This window comes from Euwallacea similis, chromosome 16, assembly GCF_039881205.1.
Source record: "Euwallacea similis isolate ESF13 chromosome 16, ESF131.1, whole genome shotgun sequence".
In the NCBI taxonomy this organism is placed as follows: domain Eukaryota; kingdom Metazoa; phylum Arthropoda; class Insecta; order Coleoptera; family Curculionidae; genus Euwallacea; species Euwallacea similis.
In genome coordinates this window covers 1,325,393-1,348,108 of record NC_089624.1, presented here as the reverse complement: position 1 = coordinate 1,348,108, position 22,716 = coordinate 1,325,393, and the positions used below count along the sequence as shown (strand labels likewise).

Here is a 22,716-nt window from a genome sequence, read left to right as displayed (position 1 = left end):
CATACCATGCTTATAGTGCGATCCCTGTTAGTCCAAGAGCATTTTAGACGGAAATTTCAGTAACGTGGTTACAGTTTATAAGACATTTTTTATCATATTTTTTTATTATTATCATTCAAATAATTACACGGATGATGGGACACCCTAGATATTACCAAATTCGCAACTCGGCGATTACCATCATTCAACCTGTCAATCATCAGTTATGTTTCTTTACGTTATCAACGCAGTATGTGCCATATTACTTGCGTGTTCAAACTTCACTCAACCCCCCTTGGTTGAATAACATATAGGAATGAATAAAAAAATGCATTTCAGATTGGAATTGTACAAATTTATTTATTGCTCTAAACGATAAAATAGGTATAAAAGGTTTTTTTATATAACTATAATTACTAAACACAGCAATATAAACCTAACTAAACGCTTAATAAAAAATAGTAGTAAAAGTCGACTCTCTTTAACCAAATATTAAAATAAATAATACATACCTACATAATTAAAATTATATATCTGCATCATAGGCACGGTTAAAGAGATATAAACGAAACAATGTGAGTAGCAATAAAATAAAAATATGTAATGATTCGTTTAGGGATTTAGATGCTGTATAATGAATGTGAGAAACTAGGGTGTTTAGTAGATTTATACCTCCTTCACCAGAAATAAAAAATTTTGTCAGAAATCTATTGCATGTTGTAAGCGGGAGGCTGATGATAAGCCTGCGGATTCATCTGTTGCCTTTGAATATGTGCGACTAGAGCAGGATTGGGCTGGTTAGCACCAGGTCCACCTTGTTGTTGCTGCTGCTGCTGCTGCTGAAGAGCCATCATCTGAAAAATAAATCATAATTTTAGAACGAGATCAAAGTAAAAAAAAACTATTTCAGATTATGGAGTAGTGTCAGATGACAGGTCGGCTTGACATATTTGCCTATACTATAGAAAAGATCACATCTCGGGGATGTTAAGGTAGCATTTAATAAACCGTTATTTTAGAGAAACACACACTTCATAATTCGAGAGTTTATAGATATAATCTAAGTAATAGAGCAAATCCTGTGTTACTTACCTGCTGGCGCATGCGCTGTTGCTGTTGAAACGACGTTTGTTGATTCTGAACACCAGTTTGCATCACTTGGGTTGGCCTAGAATATGGAGGCGCTGGCCCACCTGAAATGCATTAAAAAATATGTTTTTTGTGAATACTTGAATTGCGGCTTCCGAGTTCCTCTTGGTTCTATTGGGTAAATTTTTACCAAGAAAAAATAATATACATATTATCAATACCTTGTGCACCCATGCCACCCATATTAGCCATATTAGTATTCATTGTTACGTTCGGAGCTTGCTGCATGTATGAAGCGCGTGGGTTACCACCCATTTGACGAAAATCGGGCTGACTTGGTCTTGGTTGTCCGAAACCTTGCTGTTGGCCGGCAAACATATTTCCCTGAGAGGCTAAAAACCCAAAAATTTAATAAAGTAACAAAGTGGAGGCATAAAGTACAAATTTAGACACAGTAGTAAATTGCGTTTTCACCGAGTGAAACACATTATATTATTAAATACCTAGTTCTTATTCTGGATCCACTATATAGTTACGTCAATATGCAAACTTAAAAGCAAAAACATCTTACCCTGCATAAGCTGAGGATTGTTTTGCATGTTTCCTTGAATCATCTGGTTACCGCCAGGGAAATTACCATATTGGCTACCCATTCCACCCTGCATATTTCCATACTGATTTGGAAACATTCCCTGCAAAATGCAAAAAAATGCATTGCTTTTCTCAGATAAATATTCTATTCTTGCTTTTAGATCAAAAGTTAATTTTCAATCATCTTTTAACATTTACTAAGAGAATATATGTACCTAATTCCTTGTAACTTTGCCAACAAAATTATTTTGACAAAAAAATGAATTTACGGCAGTATTTTACCAATTTTTCGATATCTTGGGCCCAAGAGCATAAATTTAATTTAATAATCACCTCAGCTAAATATATGTAATTATTCAATTAGACGCAATGGACAAAATCAGTGTATTACTTTAATAAGTTCTAATAGAAACCAAAAACAATTTCGCTATTATCAGTTTTCAAATGTAAAAATTGCAAACACTTCTTGAACGAGTCACACAAGTAATGAAAACTTTAATCTGCAACACAAGGTACTATTCAATGGTGTACAAGATACATGGAAAGATTCCCGTGCTAACCTGGTTAGTTTGCATGGCTGCGGGATGTTGTTGCCTAAGTGGTTGCCTTGGGAACCTTGGCATCTGACCATAACCTGGACCTGGACCATTACCCATTTGACTGGTGGGCATTGCTGGCATACCATAAGTATTGGTGGGATGTCGCTGTCTAAGCATATTAGACAACGCTTGCTTGGAGGGGTTGATTTGAGGTCTTTCAAAACGATTTACTGAAAAGAAACAAAATTTACTGTATTGAAAGGTTACATACAACACAATGCGTACTTCCGATTTATTCAATGAGGACTTACAAAATGCGACGATAAAAATGCTCAAAAAGTTAAGGACACTACAATTTTTAAAATAATTGATAATTTTTATTATTTATTAATTTTTATGCTCTTAATATATTAACGTATGGAAACTTACCGGGCATGGGAGCATAACCGTAACCTTGTGGAGGATTTTGATTTTGGCCATACCAAGGCTGTCCTGGATTGCCGCCATATTGCTGTGACGGTTGCATTCCTGAATAAAACGGAATTATTAATATATAAAAAATGGTGCCACGAAATGAGGTGTTAATTTTATTTAGCATATTTAAGAGTACGGTGAGTTTTACCATTTTGATGCTTTATGACATAACAAAATTACAAGGAGTCGTAAAATTTTTCAAATCATACCTATGTCCTAAATCAATTTATATTGCACTGACTGAATTAATTTGAAGATTTTTACTTACCTGGATTTTGACCATATCCTCCCATGCCGTGCATCTGTGGATTGCCACCCATTCCTAAGCCTGGTTGCCCTTGTCCCATAGGCGAATGTCCCATAGCTAATGGATTCACGTTTATGGGGCCCGGTTGCTTTGGTTTACGTGGCTTCCTTTGACCTCCTTTACTACCCCTACCCTTGCCTAATGCTACTGGACTTTGATCCACTGACGAAGGGGTATCGGCTTTCAAATTTGAGTCCTGATTAAAAAAAGTACACTGTGAGCCAGGATGTTGCACTGAACTCTAAATAAATTTATTCCAATTATTTAGATCTCGCTGCATGATAAATATGAATTAAAAAAATAGAAGATGTATAATTTGAAAATGAATATTGTCTCGACTACAGAATTTTTAGGAGATCCCGTGGTGATAACATTTATAGCATTCTTTTGGCTTCAATTTAATAATCTTTTTTTTTCTCTGACTCGAAATTTCTATCTTTTTTAATTATAGTATAGAATTATTTAAGGGTTAACAAAATTTTGTACATGTTCTATGTGATTAAACAAAAACAAAAGTAACTGCAAAAACTTACAGGTTTATCAGGAATAGGCTCCAAGTCTTCTGGAGGTAATGGAGGTGGATCAAGATAGTAACTCCTAGGCTTTTGTAAACTGTGCGTGTGAAACTTAAGTAACCTATGAGTTTCTTCCCCAGTTAAAGGTTTTCTTTCCAAGCGCACCGCTCCAAACCATGACCAAGACAAAGGCGGCGGATTTTTCATACCTTCCAAAATGTCCCAACTGCTTACACGTTGTTTGTCTGCAATCTAAATGCCAAAATTATCCGCTAAATATCAGCTATGGTATCTATAAAAGGTTAACTCACCAACAAATCATGTTTCTTGTCGACACTGTCAAAACTTATCTTAAATCCTTTGCTGTCAGTAACAGAACCTACAGGTTCGACCGCTATGATCTCTGTGGCAATTCTTGGTAGCGGTAGCAGTTGCTTAATGTGCATTAAAGACACATTATGTCTTTCCCCAATTTCCTTTTTGATTTTCTTCATCAAGTTTTGATGCATTTTCTTACCATCATCCTATTACAAATATGTAATAATTCCAACATGATTAAGCGATTTGATATGCTTACCTGCGTGTCAGTTGCTAAAGCTGAGTGAATCAAAGTAGCTAACATATCAATAACAGTGGTAAAAAGTTCACTATTCGTGTGCAAATCGATAATTCCATGTGTGACTAGTTGGACTAGTAAGAGAGCCCAGTCTGTTGTTGCCGAACTATTTCGCTGAAAAGCCTAGAATATAAACCTTTAACACCTGCAGGAAACTAAAGTAAATGATATGTTAAAACACACCTCAAAGACTCCTCCAACTAAGGCAAATCTCAGCTGGAGTCCATCTAACATTCGATCACTGTGGCACGAGTCTTGTAGGTTACCTTCTTTGGCTTGTTGTACCAACTACAAAATACTTCTCTATAAAGATCCTTACGTAAACTTGTCTGTGTGTATATACGTTGAAAAATGTAATAACCAATTTTCTATCCATGATAATTAGAATAATAAATATATAAATTTCTATCTTAATAATCAACCCCGGGAGCCTACTTGAGTTAGTTGTTGATGTAACGAAGATAAAAGCCCTTCCTTCTGGCCCTCCTCTTGACCTTTCAAACAAGTCAGAACCAAACTCAGAAAAGGCTGATGTGTGGACGTACTGTGTCTTTCACTCATACTTCTCTTGACCACCGGCTTTTGGTCTTTGCAATGCCACCCTCCACTCTCTAAAACTTGGCCCGCTACCTATAAAATCAGGTGGAATAATTTTTTTGTGGTAAAAAATCCAAAATATTCAAGGAAACAAAAAAAGCAGGGACTCGTCTAGGCAAGATTTTTAACAACTCCCATTTGAAAATATCCACAAGCATCCACAAACACTTTGAAAATATCTTACCTTTAAAACTCGTCCTTGTATAGCGCCAGATAATTTGGCAATAAGCGGCGCCACTAACCATATTGAACTAGTTTTGTTTTTGGCTTCAGATTTTTTGGAGTCTTCCGTCCTGGGGCTTCCGCCATGAGGAGAATTCAGCTGAAAAACATCAATTGCTGCTTTGGCCACCGTATCAAGCCATTGTGAAAGCTCGGGTGTATTTGCACTGTATTGTTTAAACATCAGTTGTAGATCCAACCACGACATTCGCAAAGTCCAAAGCTCAAGATTCTGAAATGAGTTAGTAAAAATTTGCAAGATGCATCTTGACAGGGACTGAGTTGTATATATTTTACCTCAAGAATTCGACTGATCATGCTCTTTTGATCGAGCTCATCGATGCTGGCGGCTAGCTCAGGGTAGCAGATCATGTGTAACAATCTCTGAGCTTGGGAATGAGTCAATAAGTCATCTAGTAAATTATCGCTATCGCAAAGCTTTTCAGGGTGACATAAACATCTGCAAATCAACGTTATCCAATGAAATTTTAGTTTGATGTCGCAAGAAAATCATACCTATCTAATACCCACTGTTGTGAACATATTTCTCTTAGAACATGATTAGCAAACGCTGAAAGAGAAGCTGTAGCTTCTGGATTTCCGGTGCTAATTTGCCTAAAAGATATTAAATTGTTATACATACGTGGATTTAAAAGTGGGCGATTGGTTGAGTTTGAACATAAAGCCCGATTTTGCTGAATGAAAATGATTGCGTAATTTAAGTCACTTGCAGGAGAGGAAATTTTAATAATTCGTTCCCTGACAATGAAATTTTGAATGCGTGATTGAAAAAAAATATTGCCCAAAGACGATTTGTACAAGGTGTCCCAAATTAGACTAATAACAAAGGTTTCCGTAACCGCAAGGTAGGAAAATTTAAATGTAGTAAAAGTTGCAACTTCGCCTTATTTTAACTGTTCATGTAACTCTTTAAATAATGAACCATTTTTTAAAATGGTCATTCTGCATATATTAAAATTAACAAATAATTCGCTTTTTCTCAAATTTTTTCTAAACTAGTCGGAATTTGTAAACTGCCAGAAATAGATATTAACCACCACTGCAAAACGCAACTTTACCTTCGTTTAACCAACACACTACCGTTTATAGTTTCGGAAATTCTGATCTTAGAAGCTGAATTTGGGACACCTCAGACTAAAATGCTCTGAGCAGTTAAAATGCTCAAATATGAATATAATTGATAATATTATAGAAAGTTATTAATCTTTAGGTATCGAACAAACCAAATTATACAAAAACTTTTTAAAATATCAAAAACGAACTGAAAATGTGATCAAATGTAAAATAATATTATTACATAACTAACTATTGTAGAGAATTATGCCGTGCACATCTGAAAATGGCTACAATACTACTTTCTTTCCACTCTTTGCCATATAAACCAGGGTGACAGGCGAAAATTGACACAGTTACCAGTATTAATAACATCTCACGATCCAATCTAGTTAATTTTTTTCTCAAATAGCAAGACTTAAAAATCTCGTTCGCAAGAAAATGTTAGAACAATAAGGAAGGTAAGGATGCGATGTTGTATATTTACTATGCGACACTGACCGAATGGACTTAACAAACATGTACATTTCGCTGTAAAAACCTTGAAGAAGAAAGATGGCACAAGCAACACATAAAATATCTGCGTATTAAAAACTGCAAACAATTGGACAAACTGATGCGATAAACTAATGTTGAGGGAGAATTTTGAAAATTAAAAATAATGAAAAACCTGTAACTCTAACCATTTAAGATATATATGTTTGGTTGTCAATTTTAAAACTTCTGAATTTTCGCGCAAAACAGTCACCAATCTTTCGTATTTAGCTTCATAGCTAGATCGATATAAATGTGTATACAAACGAAACCCAAGCATAACTAACGTTCTAAAGGAGCTACATGTATATATCTCATTGACAGTTTATGAAAACCACATTTACAGACTTCACCTCAACATTTTGGAATAAATTTTTTTAGTACGCAGTACCATTTAGAAAAGAGGTAGGATCCACGTAAAACACGTAAAGCACCAGAAGCAAATCGTGAACAAAGTTGGATATAACTGAAATAGTTGACAAACCTATGTGCAGTCCGGGTGCCGCATACGTCCATGTTTATCACCCTGGAGACAGGAAGGTCAGTCAAAATAAAACTTAACAAAACAAAAATAGTAAATGCACAGCAACAAAAACTCAAATAATTACATGGCCGGAAAAATATTTAAATTCATTTTTTTTTTAATTTTATTATATTGAGTCATTTCGTAAATTAAAAAAATTAAATGCAAATTAAAGTTTGTTAGCCGTGAGTTTTATATGAATTAGTTCCAGTGACTGATGAAAATTAGAAAAAAAATACACGCTTCGGACACAAAACACAATTCAAATATTACAGAAACAGCTCAAACTTACGGTAAATCGAGATTCGGACCATCGATGCCGCTGTGAAGATCACTAGTTCCTAAAATATTGGATAAACTTGGTTCCGTGCCTTGATTGGCCGTAGCATCCCCCACAATTAAAACGGCCTTAAGAACAGCTAATACTGGACCTGAAATTTAAAATTAAAGACTAGTAACTAGTGAAATCCATCCAGCACGAACTGGGTGGACAAATTGTGTCAGTGGCAATTGCTTAAATTTTTTAAGAACGTATAAAAGCAGTATACTTTACCACCCAAAAATTAAAACCCTTATCTAAAGAAGATAAGCCCTAATGAGCTAAAATTCCCAAAAAGAAATTCAATCTTACATACATTTCAAAATTACTCACCAACATCGATATTTCTATGCGCAGCAGCCAATAGGTGCCTATCGCAACTCAGTCTGACCCCTAGGGGTAATCTAGGAGAGGTTAAAGGAGGTGATCCAACTGAATACAACCCCGGTTGAGGCCCATCAGCAGTACGAAATAAGCGCAAAAGCAAGTGACACGTGAGGCGCATGCCAGCTTCAGCCAAACCTGACGATGAATCTAAGGATTTTACCTTTAAAACATATCAGCGGTTAAACGAGATCCTGAGTTTTATTTGATATAATATACCTTAAGGAGACTAGGTAGAGCAACTGTTCTTACAAAATCTTCTAAAGAAAAACAATGCCTTGCGATCAAAATGCACGTGAATACAGCCAATGAATTATGTATGCTAACATCCTGAAATTGAAATAGTAATTCTTAGTTGAAATTCGAAGGAAGGTACCCAGACAGAGTACTTTCGAACTGCACGGGGGTGTTTTCCAACTATAAAAAAGTCATACATAAGCTTTATACCTCAATCTTGATTTCATTCAAAACGTCCTTGTAGTATTCAGTAGAGGAAGTAGGATTGCACAGTCCCAATAACACAGCGAGCCACTCTGATGCCAACGAGTTACAACATGCGGTTATTTCTGCGCATAAAATTGCCAAATCGTTCAATCGCTCATTATCGTTGATTCGGTCACTGTCAGGATCCTTACAGCACACACGTATAATGGCATTGCATACAAATGAATATCTAAAAATTTGAAATAATTAAGTCATGATTTAGATCACAATTTAAATCATATGTTTTATTATTTTTTTTAATCCATAAAGTACTAGTTTTTTGGGCCTCACCATTGGATTCTATATTATCTCAGGAGATTCGAGTTCGGTTAAATTAAGGCAAGGATGCGTAATTTAAAAATGGCTCTATTGTTAAATACAAATATCACTAAAATCGGATATTATGTTTAAAAAGTATTTAGAATCAAAGTTGTGGCACATTTTTAGTGGTGTCTAACATCAAAAACGAAAATATAATTATCTATATTCCGAAAACACAGCATTTCCAAACCCATATTCATAAATTTTGATTTTCTCATTTCGTTGTGACTAATCTGTGATGTACACATATATTAATAGCAAAACATAGCTGTGTGTTAAATAAAATCCACCTCTCAACTTGACAATGCTGCATGTCTAGTATCTACCAAAATCAGAGACATTCAAATTTCAACTTATCTGAGACAAGCAATTGCGTTTCCAAAGCTAACTTGAGGTCGTTTTTAACGCACAACACTACTTCGTTAACATAACTTACCGATTACTTGCACTTTCATTCAACTGCTTCGCCCACATACTTTCAACTCTTCCAATTCTTTTAGGATTCTTCAAAACTTCTTGCATGAACTGAGGATTAAATACGTAACTACTACTTGCAGGTTGCAAGACCAAGCTACTGTAGAGTGCCTGCTTAATCTTCGGATAGGCGTTGCTGAACGGTTCAACAGCATGCGGTTTTGACTTTAGAAGACTACATGAAGAATATAAATCATAAAGGTGGGCGAGTATGCAACGCTCTGCAGAACTACAGTCTCCCGGATTGGTGACATGTTTGACCACTTTGCATAATCCTTCAAAAACTGCTGAAGTTTGTTCTGGTGACACTAGAGAGAGGGTATAGGAATTAAGTATTTGCTGCTCGCAGATTATTAAACGGATCTCCTTACACTTGGAAATTCGACTCTAGCACGTATATTCCAAACATGTGTAAAATACAGACGAAATATTAAAAAAAAGATTCTCGTTCAAATTCAATTAAATCATAAACTTATCAAAATGCTACACATCAGCAAGTAATTGATATAGAGCCGGCACTAGCCAGATGGTACTGACTAACAGGTTTCACTTTTTCTAACAGGCGCTAAAGTGAAATTCACCGATTGTGTTTTGATGCAAATAACGTGCAAGTAAGCATATAAAGCAAGTAACAAAAAACAAGGGTTAAAAATTTTTTGAGTTCTGCAAATTTACGCACTAAATGATATGATACTTACAGAGTAAACAGCAATGGTATCTTCTAAGAACTCCAACAATGTACAAACTAAGACCCGTTGTATAGTTCCTACTCAACACTGAATTTTTATTGTATAACTGGTTTTCTACTTCTGGTAGTTCCTGTAGAATTACAAAATAGTAATAATCCCGCGAAAAATCGGAAAGTGAGTATCCAGAACGGAGAAAAGAAGAGAAAATACTCCATACTCAGAAAAAATATTGGTATGGGCTTACCTTCAATATTTGTATACACACATCAATAAGTCCGTAAATATTCAATGCCAATTCCATCAGATCAAATAAAAATGCAACATGTTCCTGAACCGGCAAATAATTAGAATTTCCCGTGGCAAACGAATTAAGCATTTCTATAACCGTAACACTGCACTGCCACGTCACTACGTGTTGATCAAAATAGCTCAAACTTTGACACTTCTGAGTAGTGGCTTCAAAATTAAATTCATTCCTTGAATGCTTCTTCACCTAAAATGAAAAAACAATGTATTATAGGTTTCTCGCGTAATTCCGTTTTAAGCTAGAATAAGTAGTAAAGCAAGTTTAACTTCTAGTAAAATCTTAATTTAGGTAACGCTACGTTTCGCCACTGTCGCTTAGTAGCCTCTGATCAAATCCTACCTTACCGCCCTCTGCAACATCAACGCTAAATTTCTTCGAAAACAACTTGCATATTTCTTTGGACATTTTCTTGACTGTATGTCTAGCTTCGTCCCTAACTTTTCCGACACCATATAACAATATATGTCTCTGATTGCAGTCATGTTGACTAAAAGGATCATCTTGACTCAGAGGAAAATGAGTCGTGTAAAGAAAATGGCGAGATGCTTTTATCTACAAAACCAAATTCTGATATTGACAATATTGAGAAATAAAAAATAATTAAAAAAAACATCAAATAGAGGTTGTTCAAGTAAATATAGCACAGTATGATCTACCTATTTACCTTATGATCTCCATGTCCCGTTTCCATAGGAACATGTCCCATATTAGGAACGTGCGGATGATGCCCATGATCGTGCTCTTTTGGGCTGTCGGGAATGTCCATTGAATTCTGTTGATCTTCTTTGATGTTTTGGAGTATTTTGTCTAGGTCATTATCTACATCAGCGTCGTCGTAATCCATAGGCTAAATTTAAAACAGTGTAAAAAGTCACTAAAGATAAACATAGAACAAAAATTTACAGCAATAAAAAAGTAGAATATATTGAGTTAGATTTCATATCTTTCCTTATGAATAACAAATTTATATTTATAATACTAAATTAAAATATCAATGAAGTTCGCTCCAAAATTATACAAGAATATAAATAAATAAACAATTTTTAATTTACCTCACTTTTATGATGAACCATATTATCTGAATTCTCCTCATGCCCGATCAAATCCCCTCTTGCAATTAAAGTGCACATATAGGCATCGTGTGAGAACACGTCTCTGCGAATAAGTTCAGAGAACAGGTGAACCAAATTTGAAAAGGCAGTCTTTTTCTGAAATTGGTAGAAAAACCATAGGCACACAAACATTTTTATAAATATGGGTGTGTAAAATGATAAAGGGTTCTTTACCTGTGCAGAATCGTCAGGGCCCGGCAGAGGCGCGTCAACATCCAAAAATTTCATTAGAAGCGACTGGAACATAGGAGGTCCCCCAGGCACTGAACTGTTGCTATCTTTATCGTCTCCAGGCGTTGCTTCCTGGCCTTCAGTGGGATTCGTATCAGACTGTCTCCTATCTAAAACCAAGAAGAAAAAAATATTTTTTATGTTAGGTACCTTATTTGATCCAAGTTTTAAATCCTGAAAATAGTAAAGAATGAAGAAGGCCTGAAAAAAGTGAAAATGAGATATATTGTCAATGGTTTAACTTGGTTGATCTTGAAATCAACTTTATAAGACCTGACACGTTATGTTCATAAACAATCAGATATTGCAACCGCCACTTTTATTTTGTTATAAAACTGGAAGAAAATTAAAATTAAATTAACTTAACCAGTGAGATGTTTCTATCTCTTGAAACTTATTGAATACTTACACATTGTATATTAAAAAAAAATAAGATTGACCTTGGGTCCTTCTAAATAAGAGGTAACCTTTCCTATTTAGGCATTTCTTATAAAGGCAACAAAAGACTACTTTACCTAATAAAGCAGCCACAGCCAAGGCCCTGTGTTCACCAGTTCGCTCCGGAGATACTGCCCATTCGCAAAGAAGTTTGACAATTGCGTTCTCTTGATCACCCAATCCAGTAAATATCTATGAAAATATTACTAGTTTTATATTTTAGACATAACTTAATAATTACAGGAAAACTTTTCAAAAACTAGGAATAAAAATTAATGTTTAACATGTTTCTTATGAATTCATACCTTAGTGTATAGTGTGTCCAAAGAATTGGTAGAATCCATTTTGTCAAATCGATGTCTATCTAAAGCATCTAAAGCTGCCAGGACTCGTGTTGTGACTGTTCCTAAATGAACAAACGAATCATAATCAAAATGAGAGAAAAACATAATGATGAAGGTTTAGGTGCAGTCGAGTTATGAAAGATGTATTTGCATGATTAGCCAAGTGACTTTTCTAAATTCGAAGCCAAGTAACAACAAAGTACTAAATATCACAAAGCAAATAAAAAATACATAGCTTGGGTGAAAATGTAATTTCATGTTAAATCTACACAATTCTGAATGTAATTTGTTACATAGCAAATGAATCGATTACAAAAATGATTGTTCCCGTCAATTCAAAATAAACCACTGCGCAGGGTTATTCAATAAGGACTAGACAGACCAGGCAAATCCGGTCATCAAAGAAAAATAAAACAAAACTGACCTGCCGTACTAGTCTGAAACTTATCAATGCACCATTTTCCTTCTGCACGCTTACTTCTTTCCCTTACTGTCCGTTCAACTTGCTTAATTTGTGTCAAATATGAATTAGTGTCGCATCTAGGTGGTAATGGTAATAACGATGGTGCTATAGGAAAGTATTTTATGATTTTATACAATTTGTTCCACCTGCAAAGTTACCTATAGGTAAATAGTCCAGTGGAGATCCATGCCACTGTGTACCTGCGCCAGTTGAACACCACACTAAAGCAGTTGGACATTCGAGTATAATTGTATGGACAATGGTACTTAATTGGATAACTAAAAAAAAGCATGGAGCATAATTTCTATAGCATAATTTCTATAGTATTGGGACATTTAGCTACTGATTCGGACGATTTAAATATTATCATATGTAAAATTTCAAACAAATTCAAAACGAACAAAATCATAGGAATCAATAAATCGCATCTATAAACAGTATGACAAACTAGCAAAATACTGAAAAACCGTTACCTATATCCCTGTGATGAGAACAGTTCTGGTACTCATTCAAATTCGTCTGCAGAGGATTGGGTGGCACATTCTCCTTTTTAACGTCTTTCTCTCCGTCCTTCTGGTCAGTTTTACTCTCACTAGGTGGAGACGTAATTAAATTGGATTCGGCCACCGTATTCATAAGGAAGTTCAACTTCCTTGTGCAGAAATTGCAAAGGCGGCGGGACAAGAGTTCAGATTGCACAAATTCATCTTTAAAAAAATATACATGAAAATACACTAATCATTAATAAAAAAATTTTGAAACGTTCTGCGATGGGTATTGTTAAATGTAACTTTAAAATTTATTAATTAATTTAAAGTCACTGTATTGGTGGAGAGACCAAAATTTCCAAGGTCCACTTTCATATTTAGTAAATCCTCAAAAATCAGTCAAATAAAACTTACCTAAGTATTGCAATGTGAGTGGCAAGAACAATCTCAACAAGCCGTCGTCTTGCGGCTGACTCTTGGCCTTATCATGTTTCTCCAACAATTCAATTATCCACATTAACACTTCTTGCCTATCAATTAAACCTTCCTCATACATGTATTTTAATAATCTACAGCAATAATTCCAATGCCTTAAAGCTAGCTTCTGTTCAGTTTCATTATTAGCCAGGGCAGTTAGAGGTGTATTTGGAAGAGGGGGTTTCTCACTTTGTGAATAATATTCTTGCAATTTTGGAGTTTGATCCTTGAGGAATTTCAGTAAAGTGGCAGTCCATTCTAAAATAAAGAAAATGTATCTGTTTAATTACAAAATTTCTCATTTCATAACATCTGATGCTTCAAAATGATTGAAAAGGTTTTATAAAGTTGACTAACTTTTACACAAGATCATAGTTTCAATAAAAAATGGAAATTACTGGAGTTAATCAAGTCTTCCTGCTTCTATTGAAGCTTTTTTGTCTGGTGCTTTTGTACAATATTTACCTGTAGTAGGATCTGACATTTGCCGTTTCTTGATTTTAGCCTCTGCTACTGCAACAGTATATGCAGAACTCAATTTAATGAACCAAGCAGCTCTCAGCATCGGAACTTGATATTCAGCTAACATCATAAAAATTTCTTCTTTCTTATTAAAATTGGGAGCCTTCTTAGATAAAATCATAAGTGGCTTATTGCCTGCAAGATCTCTAAACCATGACTCTATATGATTTTTAGTTCTCATCGTGGCTTGCCAAAAATTATCTTTATGATTGATTTGCTGTCTCTTTCTTCCAGATTCAGGCATACAGCTGAGGCCTTCTTTGAGAGTATTGATAGAGTTAAAATATGCTCCAACCTGAAATAATATAATGAAAAGTAATTACATATGTTTTTCTATGCCATAGTAGATACTGAAAGCTGCCACCACATAAATCTGTACTATTAAATCCTAGTCAATATCATTGCTTCTCACATTTCCATGGTTATGCAGACTCATGTCGCACACTTCCACCGCAAAACTTGTTACTTTGTCTCTTATTTTGCAAACATTAACTGGTGCGACAATGAGCTGTACTATTTTGTACTATTAATGTACTATTATTTATTATAGTTAGTATGTATTTTAATTTCACCTTGCTAGCTGGAACATTACAATTCCTGGCAGTTCCAAACTCATCATTCAAATGGGTCATAGTCGGAAAGCCATGTTTTACATTAATGCTAGTTAATTCATCTTCTTTCTGCTTTGGTTCTTGAGGGTACACATCTGGGGGGCCTATTCGCTGCTTCTTAAGGGGCCTTTTTTCATACAAAAATGTACTGTTAAACATTTTGGACTGCAGGACTGAGTGAAAAAAATTAATTTTTCCGACGAGACATTTTAACCAAGTGGCTATTCTGTAACATTTTTTTTAAGTTCTGGAAGAAGTTTCCAGTTCTATTATAAAATTATGAAGGAATTTTATTAATGTAAAATATTCTCTTTATTTACGTCTAGAAGCCGACATTCTGTCTACCAGACTGATATTAGCAACGTTTTTCAAAGCAACGCATTTACGAATTTGGGCGAACGATCAGCGGCGCCGGGTTAAATTTCATGTAAGTGGCAAAAAATTATCTAAATAAAGGTATAGTAGAACGTTAATGGCAAGAACAATAGATGATATATCTAGGAACAGTAAGTGTTAGTATTAATATTACTTTTTGTTACTGTATAGATAACTTTATACTTCTGAAGGAAAAATTAACCGGGCGCCACTGCGCTATCGGCCAGGTTCGTTGAAACTTCGCTTTTCATGTAGGTGTTCGGTCTATTGTGGTCACGTGATTTCGACTTACAGGTGACGGACAGTAAGACGGACAAGAACCATAGTGAAAATGACCAATGAAAAACGAGGGACGTAGATAAATGCTTTAGGCAGATTGCGTGTGCCTAATTTAATTAATCAGTGTAAACAAATCAGCCATTTTTTGAAATAATACATGGTGCGCAGTAGAAATGCGTCGCAAAACTGTTTCGAGCTTCTGCGAGATTTTCATAACCAACCGAAGTGCTTCTCCCTGCAAGGGGAAAAAGAAAATTGGGAAGATTATCAATTCTTCTAAAAGAACTCAGAATTGAGTCATATCTTTTCGATTTCACTGCAATTTCTGGAATCGTTGATGTCGTGGATTACAAACAGGTTGGATATTGCTTATTGTTATTGGGTGCATACCTATCCATGTATATAATCTATGCTTGCTATACTTTTCATTCAAGAATTAAATAAAAACTCTAATTTGCTAGAAACAAACATTTAATACGAGTACAAAAACTAGATTACTCTGCTTTGCTTTTGTTGGCATCCTACACAAGTTGTGATTTACAAAGATTTAAACATCTTAAATTGTATTTTACTTTCAACAAACACGCAACTTGCATCTAAAGAGGGGTTAAATGACAAATTCAAAAATAGTTCAGCTTCTTACACTCGTATTTCATTTCCCCAAGGATCTCTCTGCAGTTCTGTCAAGGCCAACGAAGCGTCTCCTATTTTCTTCAGTAAATCACCCAGTTGATCTTTACTGAATTCCTAAAAAACATATTTTAGCATTATACTACAGAAAGGTGTAAATACGTATGTAGGTTAGTTAAAAATTTACGAAATTTGAAGTCAGGTTGCGAATTCATTCCATTCTGTAAAAGGCAATAAAATTGCATATTACCTTAATTTTGACCAACATTATTAAGTAGTTTTAAACATTCACTTCAAAAAGGGCAAGCGCTAGATCTATGAAATTTTAGGAAACTACTGAAAACTTATAGCTCTTCAAATTCCTGGACCTCTCACTGATATATTTTCCTGTTATTTATTTAATATGAATGAATAGAACTTGACACATCTTTCTAACTTTTTAACCTTTGACTAAATTCTGGTATTTTATACTACTAAACTTGTGCACGTTCTTATACATCTATTTTTTTACCTTGTAAAGGAGGTATTGTTCGGAAGCTATAATATTGCCCAATTCAACACATTTCCCATACATCTTCGTATCACATAATACTGAATACAAGAGGAATGAGATTTCGGGTAAGACGGTTTTCCGTAAATGGTCAGCATCTCGCGCTCCGGTCAGCCATCCATCTGGGAATAGCAGCACGTTATATAGCAGAGTTTTCGCGGTGTTGGCCAAATGAGTTGTAGTCAGTTCCCACCTATTCAGATTTTTTACATTACCATAATACTAGTTTCAACTAGTCAAAAACAGTTTCTTTTAGTTAAGTAAAAACCATCCGATTAAGTGGATACGAAAATTAAGCGGAATTACGATGTGTCCCTTAAAAATCATTGAAAACAAACGCCTAATCACGTTGTTCAAATAATTTTTTTAACAATCTTTTCTTAGCTTTTTCTTAAGAACGCAATATAGGTGCTTATGATTGGTATTTATTATTTAACTCTCCAATTATAGATGATCAATGGTACTTGCCTTTCCACATCGGCTTTATATTGGGATATTCTGTGTTCGTGAATAACCTTCTCGGGAAAGGAAGCAGTGGAGGATAATTCAGTCGGCTCAGCCGGTTTGTTCTTCGATTGTTTGAACCACGCGTTAAACGACTCGTAAGCCTCCAAATATGCCTTATAACTCAAGTGTTCTTTAACGTTTTTGTTAAAGTCTTTATTCTCATCCCCAATTTCCGCAGTCAGCTCCCCGACGGCGTCGATGGGTACTTTATTGAATGCAAGCTGAGCCGCGTCTAGCTTACCCATCACCAAGAAATTGAAAATCAAAGCATTAGACTGAATTAAAAGTTCGACTCGCTGAGATTCGAAGAAGGAGAGCCAATCGAGGGCAGAGATTTTCAATTTGTCCGTTTCGGTAAGTTTTTTCTGTAGATTGCCCGCCTGATCAAGGTCCTCAGGTTTGTGCCGAATATTTTCCACAATTTGCTTAGTGATCTTGAAGAGATCCAGGCCACATTGTTCCGCATAGTGTAGTGCTTGTTTCCTCTCGTCGAGATTGGTGATATTTTCCAAGTGTTGTGCGTATAAATGAACCTGACTGTTAAGGTTTAGCTTACTTACGTAGTGGGCTACGAGCTGGGTTTCGTTCATTTTCATCAGGCGTTTAATGTACCTTTAAAATAAATGTTATTCTGTAAAAGTCAACGATATACGGAAAAATTCAGTATTTCCTTCTATACCCTGCAAATTTCAATTTGAAACGAGTTTATGAAAAAATCAAATAAAATGTTATTTAAGGTTTTTGATAACTGTCTCACTAAATGTATTGTTTTCAATCTTTTGTCTAATTGCTTAAATTGTATTTTAAACCACTCCTCTAAACTTGCATTTTTTAAGATGATTCACTATTAATGCAAAATAAGTCAGAAATCTCTTTTAAATTATTCTTCCTTTACTTACGCTCTTATCACTCCTGCTACGCAATCTCGTCTACTACCGCGCCCAATCTGATCCAGAAACAACACCAAATGTGCGCTGAATCTCAAGAAATGAGTGCTAGTACTTGGGCTTTCGGACCACTCCTGTAGATCTCCCAGCAACGCGGGGATTTCATCCAGTATAATATATTTCTGAATTATGTGGTGAGGATCCTTCGCTTCTTCTCGTACTAGTTTGCTGGTCGACGACTCCAAGTCACCAAAAATCTCATTAAGGGACCTCCTAATGAAACATAACATTTTACAGAGATCTTGCCTCACTCATTTTACCCTTTCTCTTTTACCGTTGTTGCCAATATTCGTCGGGTAAAGAGGCATAGTCATTATATCGGGAGCAATAATCTCTGATCTCGGATTCAACTCTAATGTCTACCATAATCTTCATGTAAGCCCACAAATGATCCTCCCACGTAGAACAAACTGATAGTACAGCATTAAGGTATCCACAAAACACTCCTATAGCTGCTTTCTCAAATATATCTATATAGTTCTAAACAAATGTTATTCGATGCAAATATGCAGGATATCACACAATTAGTGTAAGAAATTAAAACAGCGAATTGTATGTCAAAAAATGCATATGAACATATTAAATGCTTTTTTTTTTCATAGCCTTTAAAATTCTTCCTTCTTTAAAATATACATTTCCTATTCGATTTATAAAACATTTTGCCCTTTGCCTTGTTTTCGTACTTCAGAGAATTTAGCGTACCTGGACAATTTGGTGAAAGGCAATTTCAGATCATTTATTAAACACAGCCGGCAATTAGAAAGGATAGGAAATGTACTACATTACAGACGGTAAGTGTTTATTTATAGTTATAGTATCTATCGTAATGGTTATATTGTTCATAATTATATGCGCGGACCTATGCCCATATGAATTTTTCCCCTATCATTTACTGTAAAATCTTTTGTTAAAATTTTTTGCACTAATTTTAGGATATCCTGTATATATAATAGGCGTTCCTTACTTGCATTGCATACTTAATTGCCATGATCTTCCAAATATCCCTATTACTATTCCCTTCAACATTCTTTACTTCATGACATTTCATCTCTTCATACCCATCATCTGCCTCAGACATATTTTCTATATACATGTCTTCTTTGATATTAGGATTGTGGTACAATTGCCAACCCTCAAAAAGAGCAGCTTTCCATGAATGCCCGCACTGTCTAGCAAGCTGCAATGGCATAGTTCCTAAGGGGAAATACTAAAAATTAAGTTAATCACCTTCTGGGCTTCTTCCAATTTCCCACTTCTAATCTCTTTGAATATGGATTTGCTTAGCCGCTTCTCATCGTCCCTGTCTAGATCATGCAACGATTTTTCCTGATAATGTGGTGCATCCGGGTCAATTTTATCGACTATTTGTCTAGAAAAATTCTTATTGACTTTTAAAAAATACAATTATTTTTACTAGAATTTACCGAGAACTTCCGAAAGCGATAGTACCATCCGATTGCAGCTGATGTAATGTATTTTCCCAACCTACAGTTACGTCGGAAAAGTGCAGTATTTGATTTTCTTTCTCACCTGCATCTGCTTCTAACCTGAATAATGAGCAGTTAAATTTTCACATTTTATTTATATTTTAATTAAAATACCAATCAATAACCAATTGACATTCCCGTATTAAATGATCTCTCTTAAACAAGTTCTCAACACAAAGTTTTTCAGACCTTCCATGGTAATGGATAGCTTCTGTGCCTTCTTCAGATAAATTCTGTATCATTAAACTAAAATAAAAGTAATAGTAATAACAACATGCAATAGTGGTAATAATATACAATTAAAAAACTGGTGAGGAAGCAGTAAAGGAGCAGGTAAAGAAGCAGTTTTTTCTATGCATTAAAAAATTTATTAAATTCTAACTATGAATTGGGTTTTAAGCCAAATAAAAGTTGAGTAACCTGATTAACACATTGTCTACCACATCATTCATGTATGTATGCCATAGATATTTTATTGTAGTTTCTGTTCATATATATAAGAAATATGCTACTCACTGCAATGATTGCAAAAAATTGTAGCTTTCCAGGCTAATTTACTTAAAATCCTGTGGCAGACAATGGACTAAAAATATTCTTAGACTGAAACATACCGATCTTGAAACAAAATAAACAACAACCTCCACGTGTCTTTCTCTTTTTCTAACCATTTTTCTTCTTCCACTACTTTAATGGCAACTTTAGATTTCAAACCTCTAACTACACTAAGTGTGTCTGAACAACATCTAGCAAGTTCTGCCAACACTTCCAAAGCATCTTGACTCCCTGAAAGTAATTGAAAAAAATCAATTTACACACAACTTTATAAGTTACAATGCTCAATAACCTGTTTGTCCTTGAAGAATCTCAAAGAACTCCAGATATAAACTGTCAGAGGCAGTCTTCCATGGGTCCTGCTTCTGTATAATACCTCCAGGTATGGTTTTGTCGGTGTCAAGTAAGTCTTTCATAGTCTGATTATAAATGAAAGAAGGGGTATCATTGAGAATCATATCAACTTCATGAGGGAGCACAGTGATGCTGAGATCGGGGTCCACTCGAGCCACTGGTTTTAGTTTGGATTTTTTGCCAATTGGGGTTCTTAACAAACCCCCAGGGGATGGGGCTAGGGCATCTTCCAAGAGGCGAACTGACCGGCTCAAATCGTTGTTCATTTTTGGATATATTTGGACGCTAAATTCGTTTATTCATAAAGTAGTTACAATTGAATTCAGAGAATTTTGAGACGAAAAATATTTTGTTAGAGTAAAATGAAGAAAAAAACAAAAACATTTAAAATAAACAACGAAATTCCCGGGGCATCGCGTTTATCATAACCTCAATACGTAACTGCCAAAGTCATTTGAGAATGACCACTGACGCACATTGATGCTTGTCAGGAACTCCTGTTGAAAGGTAAGAAAGGTGGTGGAAGTTAGAACGGGTTCGTTGCATATTGGGAATACTTGATTCTGTTTCGCACATTACAAAGGCATGATTCCTACTTTTGTTGTAAAGAACCAAATTTATTTCTGTTACTCATCGTCAGTAACAAGAATAAAGAAAGTTGGTAATTTCGGTTGCTTCTAATTGAGTTTCTGATTTGGGAACGTATCTGATCAAAATGGTGACAGCCTTCATCACTGGTCTGCCGGTGATATCTTAATACCCTAATTGAAGTCTTTGTAATGGTACTAATATACACTTAATATATAGTGAATTATGGCAAATAGCGGCAAAATTTCCGAAAATTAAATTTGTTGTTTTTTTTGCACCAAAAGGTGAAACTGCATTTTTTGCATCTCCAAAGAATTTATTAAGTAAATAACTTAGTTTCTAAGCAAATAAAGTTAAAATTGGTAGTACATACACGAGGAGGAACTTTTTTCTACGAGAATTTTTTAAAACTAACAACTGTATATAGATATTTGGGCCATTACAGCCAATTACGGTAAAAGATATTGTTTGAAAGCACTGATTGAAACGGTCGCCATTTTGATCAGATTTATTCAGAGAAATAATTTTAAATTATAAATCGGAAAATGTAAGCTGGAAAAAATACTCATAGAAAAGCATTCGAGCAATCTGAGGAGACCTGATAATCCCTTTTAAAAAAATAGATAATAAGAAAACGAACGTATTTACATAAACCTGGCTGAATCTTACTGCAGTGACGAAAGGCCATTGCAATCCAAAAAAATATTATATTGTGTTTTTCTAGAACACTCCTTAACGTTTATTTATTGTGTAAGTTCTTTGTTTCCCAAATAACGGAAGTTACTTCAAGATATCCACGGCAGCTTCGCTTTGGATACCTGCTATAATTTACCCCATCACCATTGGCTCAGCTGATGCCTACTTGTGGTCCCCTCATTTTCCCTTTCATCCTTTCCAAGCTACACCCACATGCATTTGGATATGCGCAGCATGATGCGTGTTTGCCTACTTTGTACGCACATATGCCTGATGTAGGCAATAAATAAAAACGTGTTGCACCCATTTCTTTTGCGGATTTGTCACTACCTTTTAGTATTTTTATCAAGTTTATTTGAAATTCAATTTGGGTCAAAAGTTTACCTTGAAACTTAAAATCTACGTAGTATTCTAGGAAAAAAATACCTAATACAAACAATATCTGAATAAATAATGTAGAAGCAATAATAATAATAAGGCTTACCATTTGTCATACAAAATAAACACGAAACTATTGATCCCATGCTAACTAGCAATGCTAAAATTTAAATCGAACTCATTTTCTTACCGACTACAGAATTAATTTATTATTCATCGAGGACAAGAGCAGAAAAACGATCGAAGAAACTAGTGACACTATGAGTAAATTATTCAACAATATTATTGCAGATAAGTTGCATTACCGCGAAACTGCGCCGATAAACCCTATAATACTATAATTAAATCTTCAATATTTAATATCAAATTACCTTTAGATTGAAATTTCAACAGATGTCTTTTAAGCAAATAAGTTCAAACTATCTTGAATAAGTTTTTGTGTAATGACAAAAATTAAACGACAAATTACCCATTTATTATTTAAAACTATGAACATGTCGACATGTGCTTGCCTAATCATACCTTTTGTTTTAGTGCATGAGATTTTTTGCTGGGTGATAGAAAAATTATTACCAGATATGCAGATTGATGTAAATTTTTTCAGAGAGCTTATGGGAAAATTTTGCGTTATATTTTAACAATCGTACGCG

General features: G+C 34.9%; 2 protein-coding genes across 4 annotated transcripts; both read right to left on the bottom strand.

Moving 5' to 3' along the window:
* Nucleotides 1-312: 312 nt before the first annotated feature.
* kto (kohtalo) lies at nucleotides 313-15,060 on the bottom strand. Of its 3 annotated transcripts, none has more exons than XM_066398052.1 (35): nucleotides 14,685-15,060; nucleotides 14,056-14,407; nucleotides 13,528-13,848; nucleotides 13,099-13,332; nucleotides 12,784-12,903; nucleotides 12,587-12,730; nucleotides 12,124-12,224; nucleotides 11,896-12,010; nucleotides 11,324-11,490; nucleotides 11,090-11,245; nucleotides 10,702-10,884; nucleotides 10,377-10,589; nucleotides 9,975-10,223; nucleotides 9,740-9,860; nucleotides 9,004-9,349; nucleotides 8,211-8,436; nucleotides 7,983-8,093; nucleotides 7,713-7,926; nucleotides 7,353-7,491; nucleotides 7,022-7,093; nucleotides 5,446-5,544; nucleotides 5,227-5,389; nucleotides 4,892-5,161; nucleotides 4,546-4,740; nucleotides 4,294-4,398; nucleotides 4,072-4,233; nucleotides 3,806-4,018; nucleotides 3,513-3,746; nucleotides 2,941-3,175; nucleotides 2,628-2,726; nucleotides 2,220-2,428; nucleotides 1,640-1,760; nucleotides 1,290-1,460; nucleotides 1,072-1,172; nucleotides 313-833 (listed from the first exon to the last, which is right to left on the bottom strand). In XM_066398052.1, exons 1-35 carry the CDS (start codon nucleotides 14,880-14,882, stop codon nucleotides 687-689), a joined length of 6,306 nt encoding a protein of 2,101 aa, XP_066254149.1. In that variant the 5' UTR covers nucleotides 14,883-15,060; the 3' UTR covers nucleotides 313-686. The 3 variants fall into 3 exon arrangements, with proteins under 3 accessions (XP_066254149.1, XP_066254150.1, XP_066254151.1); XM_066398053.1 differs by having other exon boundaries at nucleotides 7,022-7,063; XM_066398054.1 differs by lacking the exon at nucleotides 7,022-7,093.
* An 863-nt stretch (nucleotides 15,061-15,923) lies between these two features.
* Nucleotides 15,924-20,856, bottom strand: Nup107 (nuclear pore complex protein Nup107). The gene is made up of 11 exons (XM_066397725.1): nucleotides 20,343-20,856; nucleotides 20,110-20,281; nucleotides 19,613-19,744; nucleotides 19,436-19,558; nucleotides 19,239-19,380; nucleotides 18,976-19,188; nucleotides 18,286-18,491; nucleotides 17,964-18,224; nucleotides 17,026-17,676; nucleotides 16,519-16,750; nucleotides 15,924-16,124 (listed from the first exon to the last, which is right to left on the bottom strand). Exons 1-11 carry the CDS (start codon nucleotides 20,668-20,670, stop codon nucleotides 16,017-16,019), a joined length of 2,568 nt encoding a protein of 855 aa, XP_066253822.1. The 5' UTR covers nucleotides 20,671-20,856; the 3' UTR covers nucleotides 15,924-16,016.
* Between the last annotated feature and the right edge of the window lie 1,860 nt (nucleotides 20,857-22,716).

Bases quoted from the DNA above. Each gene is read 5' to 3' on its own strand.
- kto (XM_066398052.1), bottom strand. From the start codon at position 14,882: ATGTTTAACAGTACATTTTTGTATGAAAAAAGGCCCCTTAAGAAGCAG. The intron at 13,333-13,527 runs GTAAGTTTTATT...ATTTTTTTAAAG, and splicing joins ACTCACATTGCAATACTTAG to ATGAATTTGTGCAATCTGAA. The intron at 2,727-2,940 runs GTAAGTAAAAAT...CGTTTTATTCAG, and splicing joins AGGATATGGTCAAAATCCAG to GAATGCAACCGTCACAGCAA.
- Nup107 (XM_066397725.1), bottom strand. From the start codon at position 20,670: ATGAACAACGATTTGAGCCGGTCAGTTCGCCTCTTGGAAGATGCCCTA. The intron at 20,282-20,342 runs GTTATTGAGCAT...AATTACTTTCAG, and splicing joins GATTCTTCAAGGACAAACAG to GGAGTCAAGATGCTTTGGAA. The intron at 19,189-19,238 runs GTGATTAACTTA...ATGCCATTGCAG, and splicing joins AATTGGAAGAAGCCCAGAAG to CTTGCTAGACAGTGCGGGCA.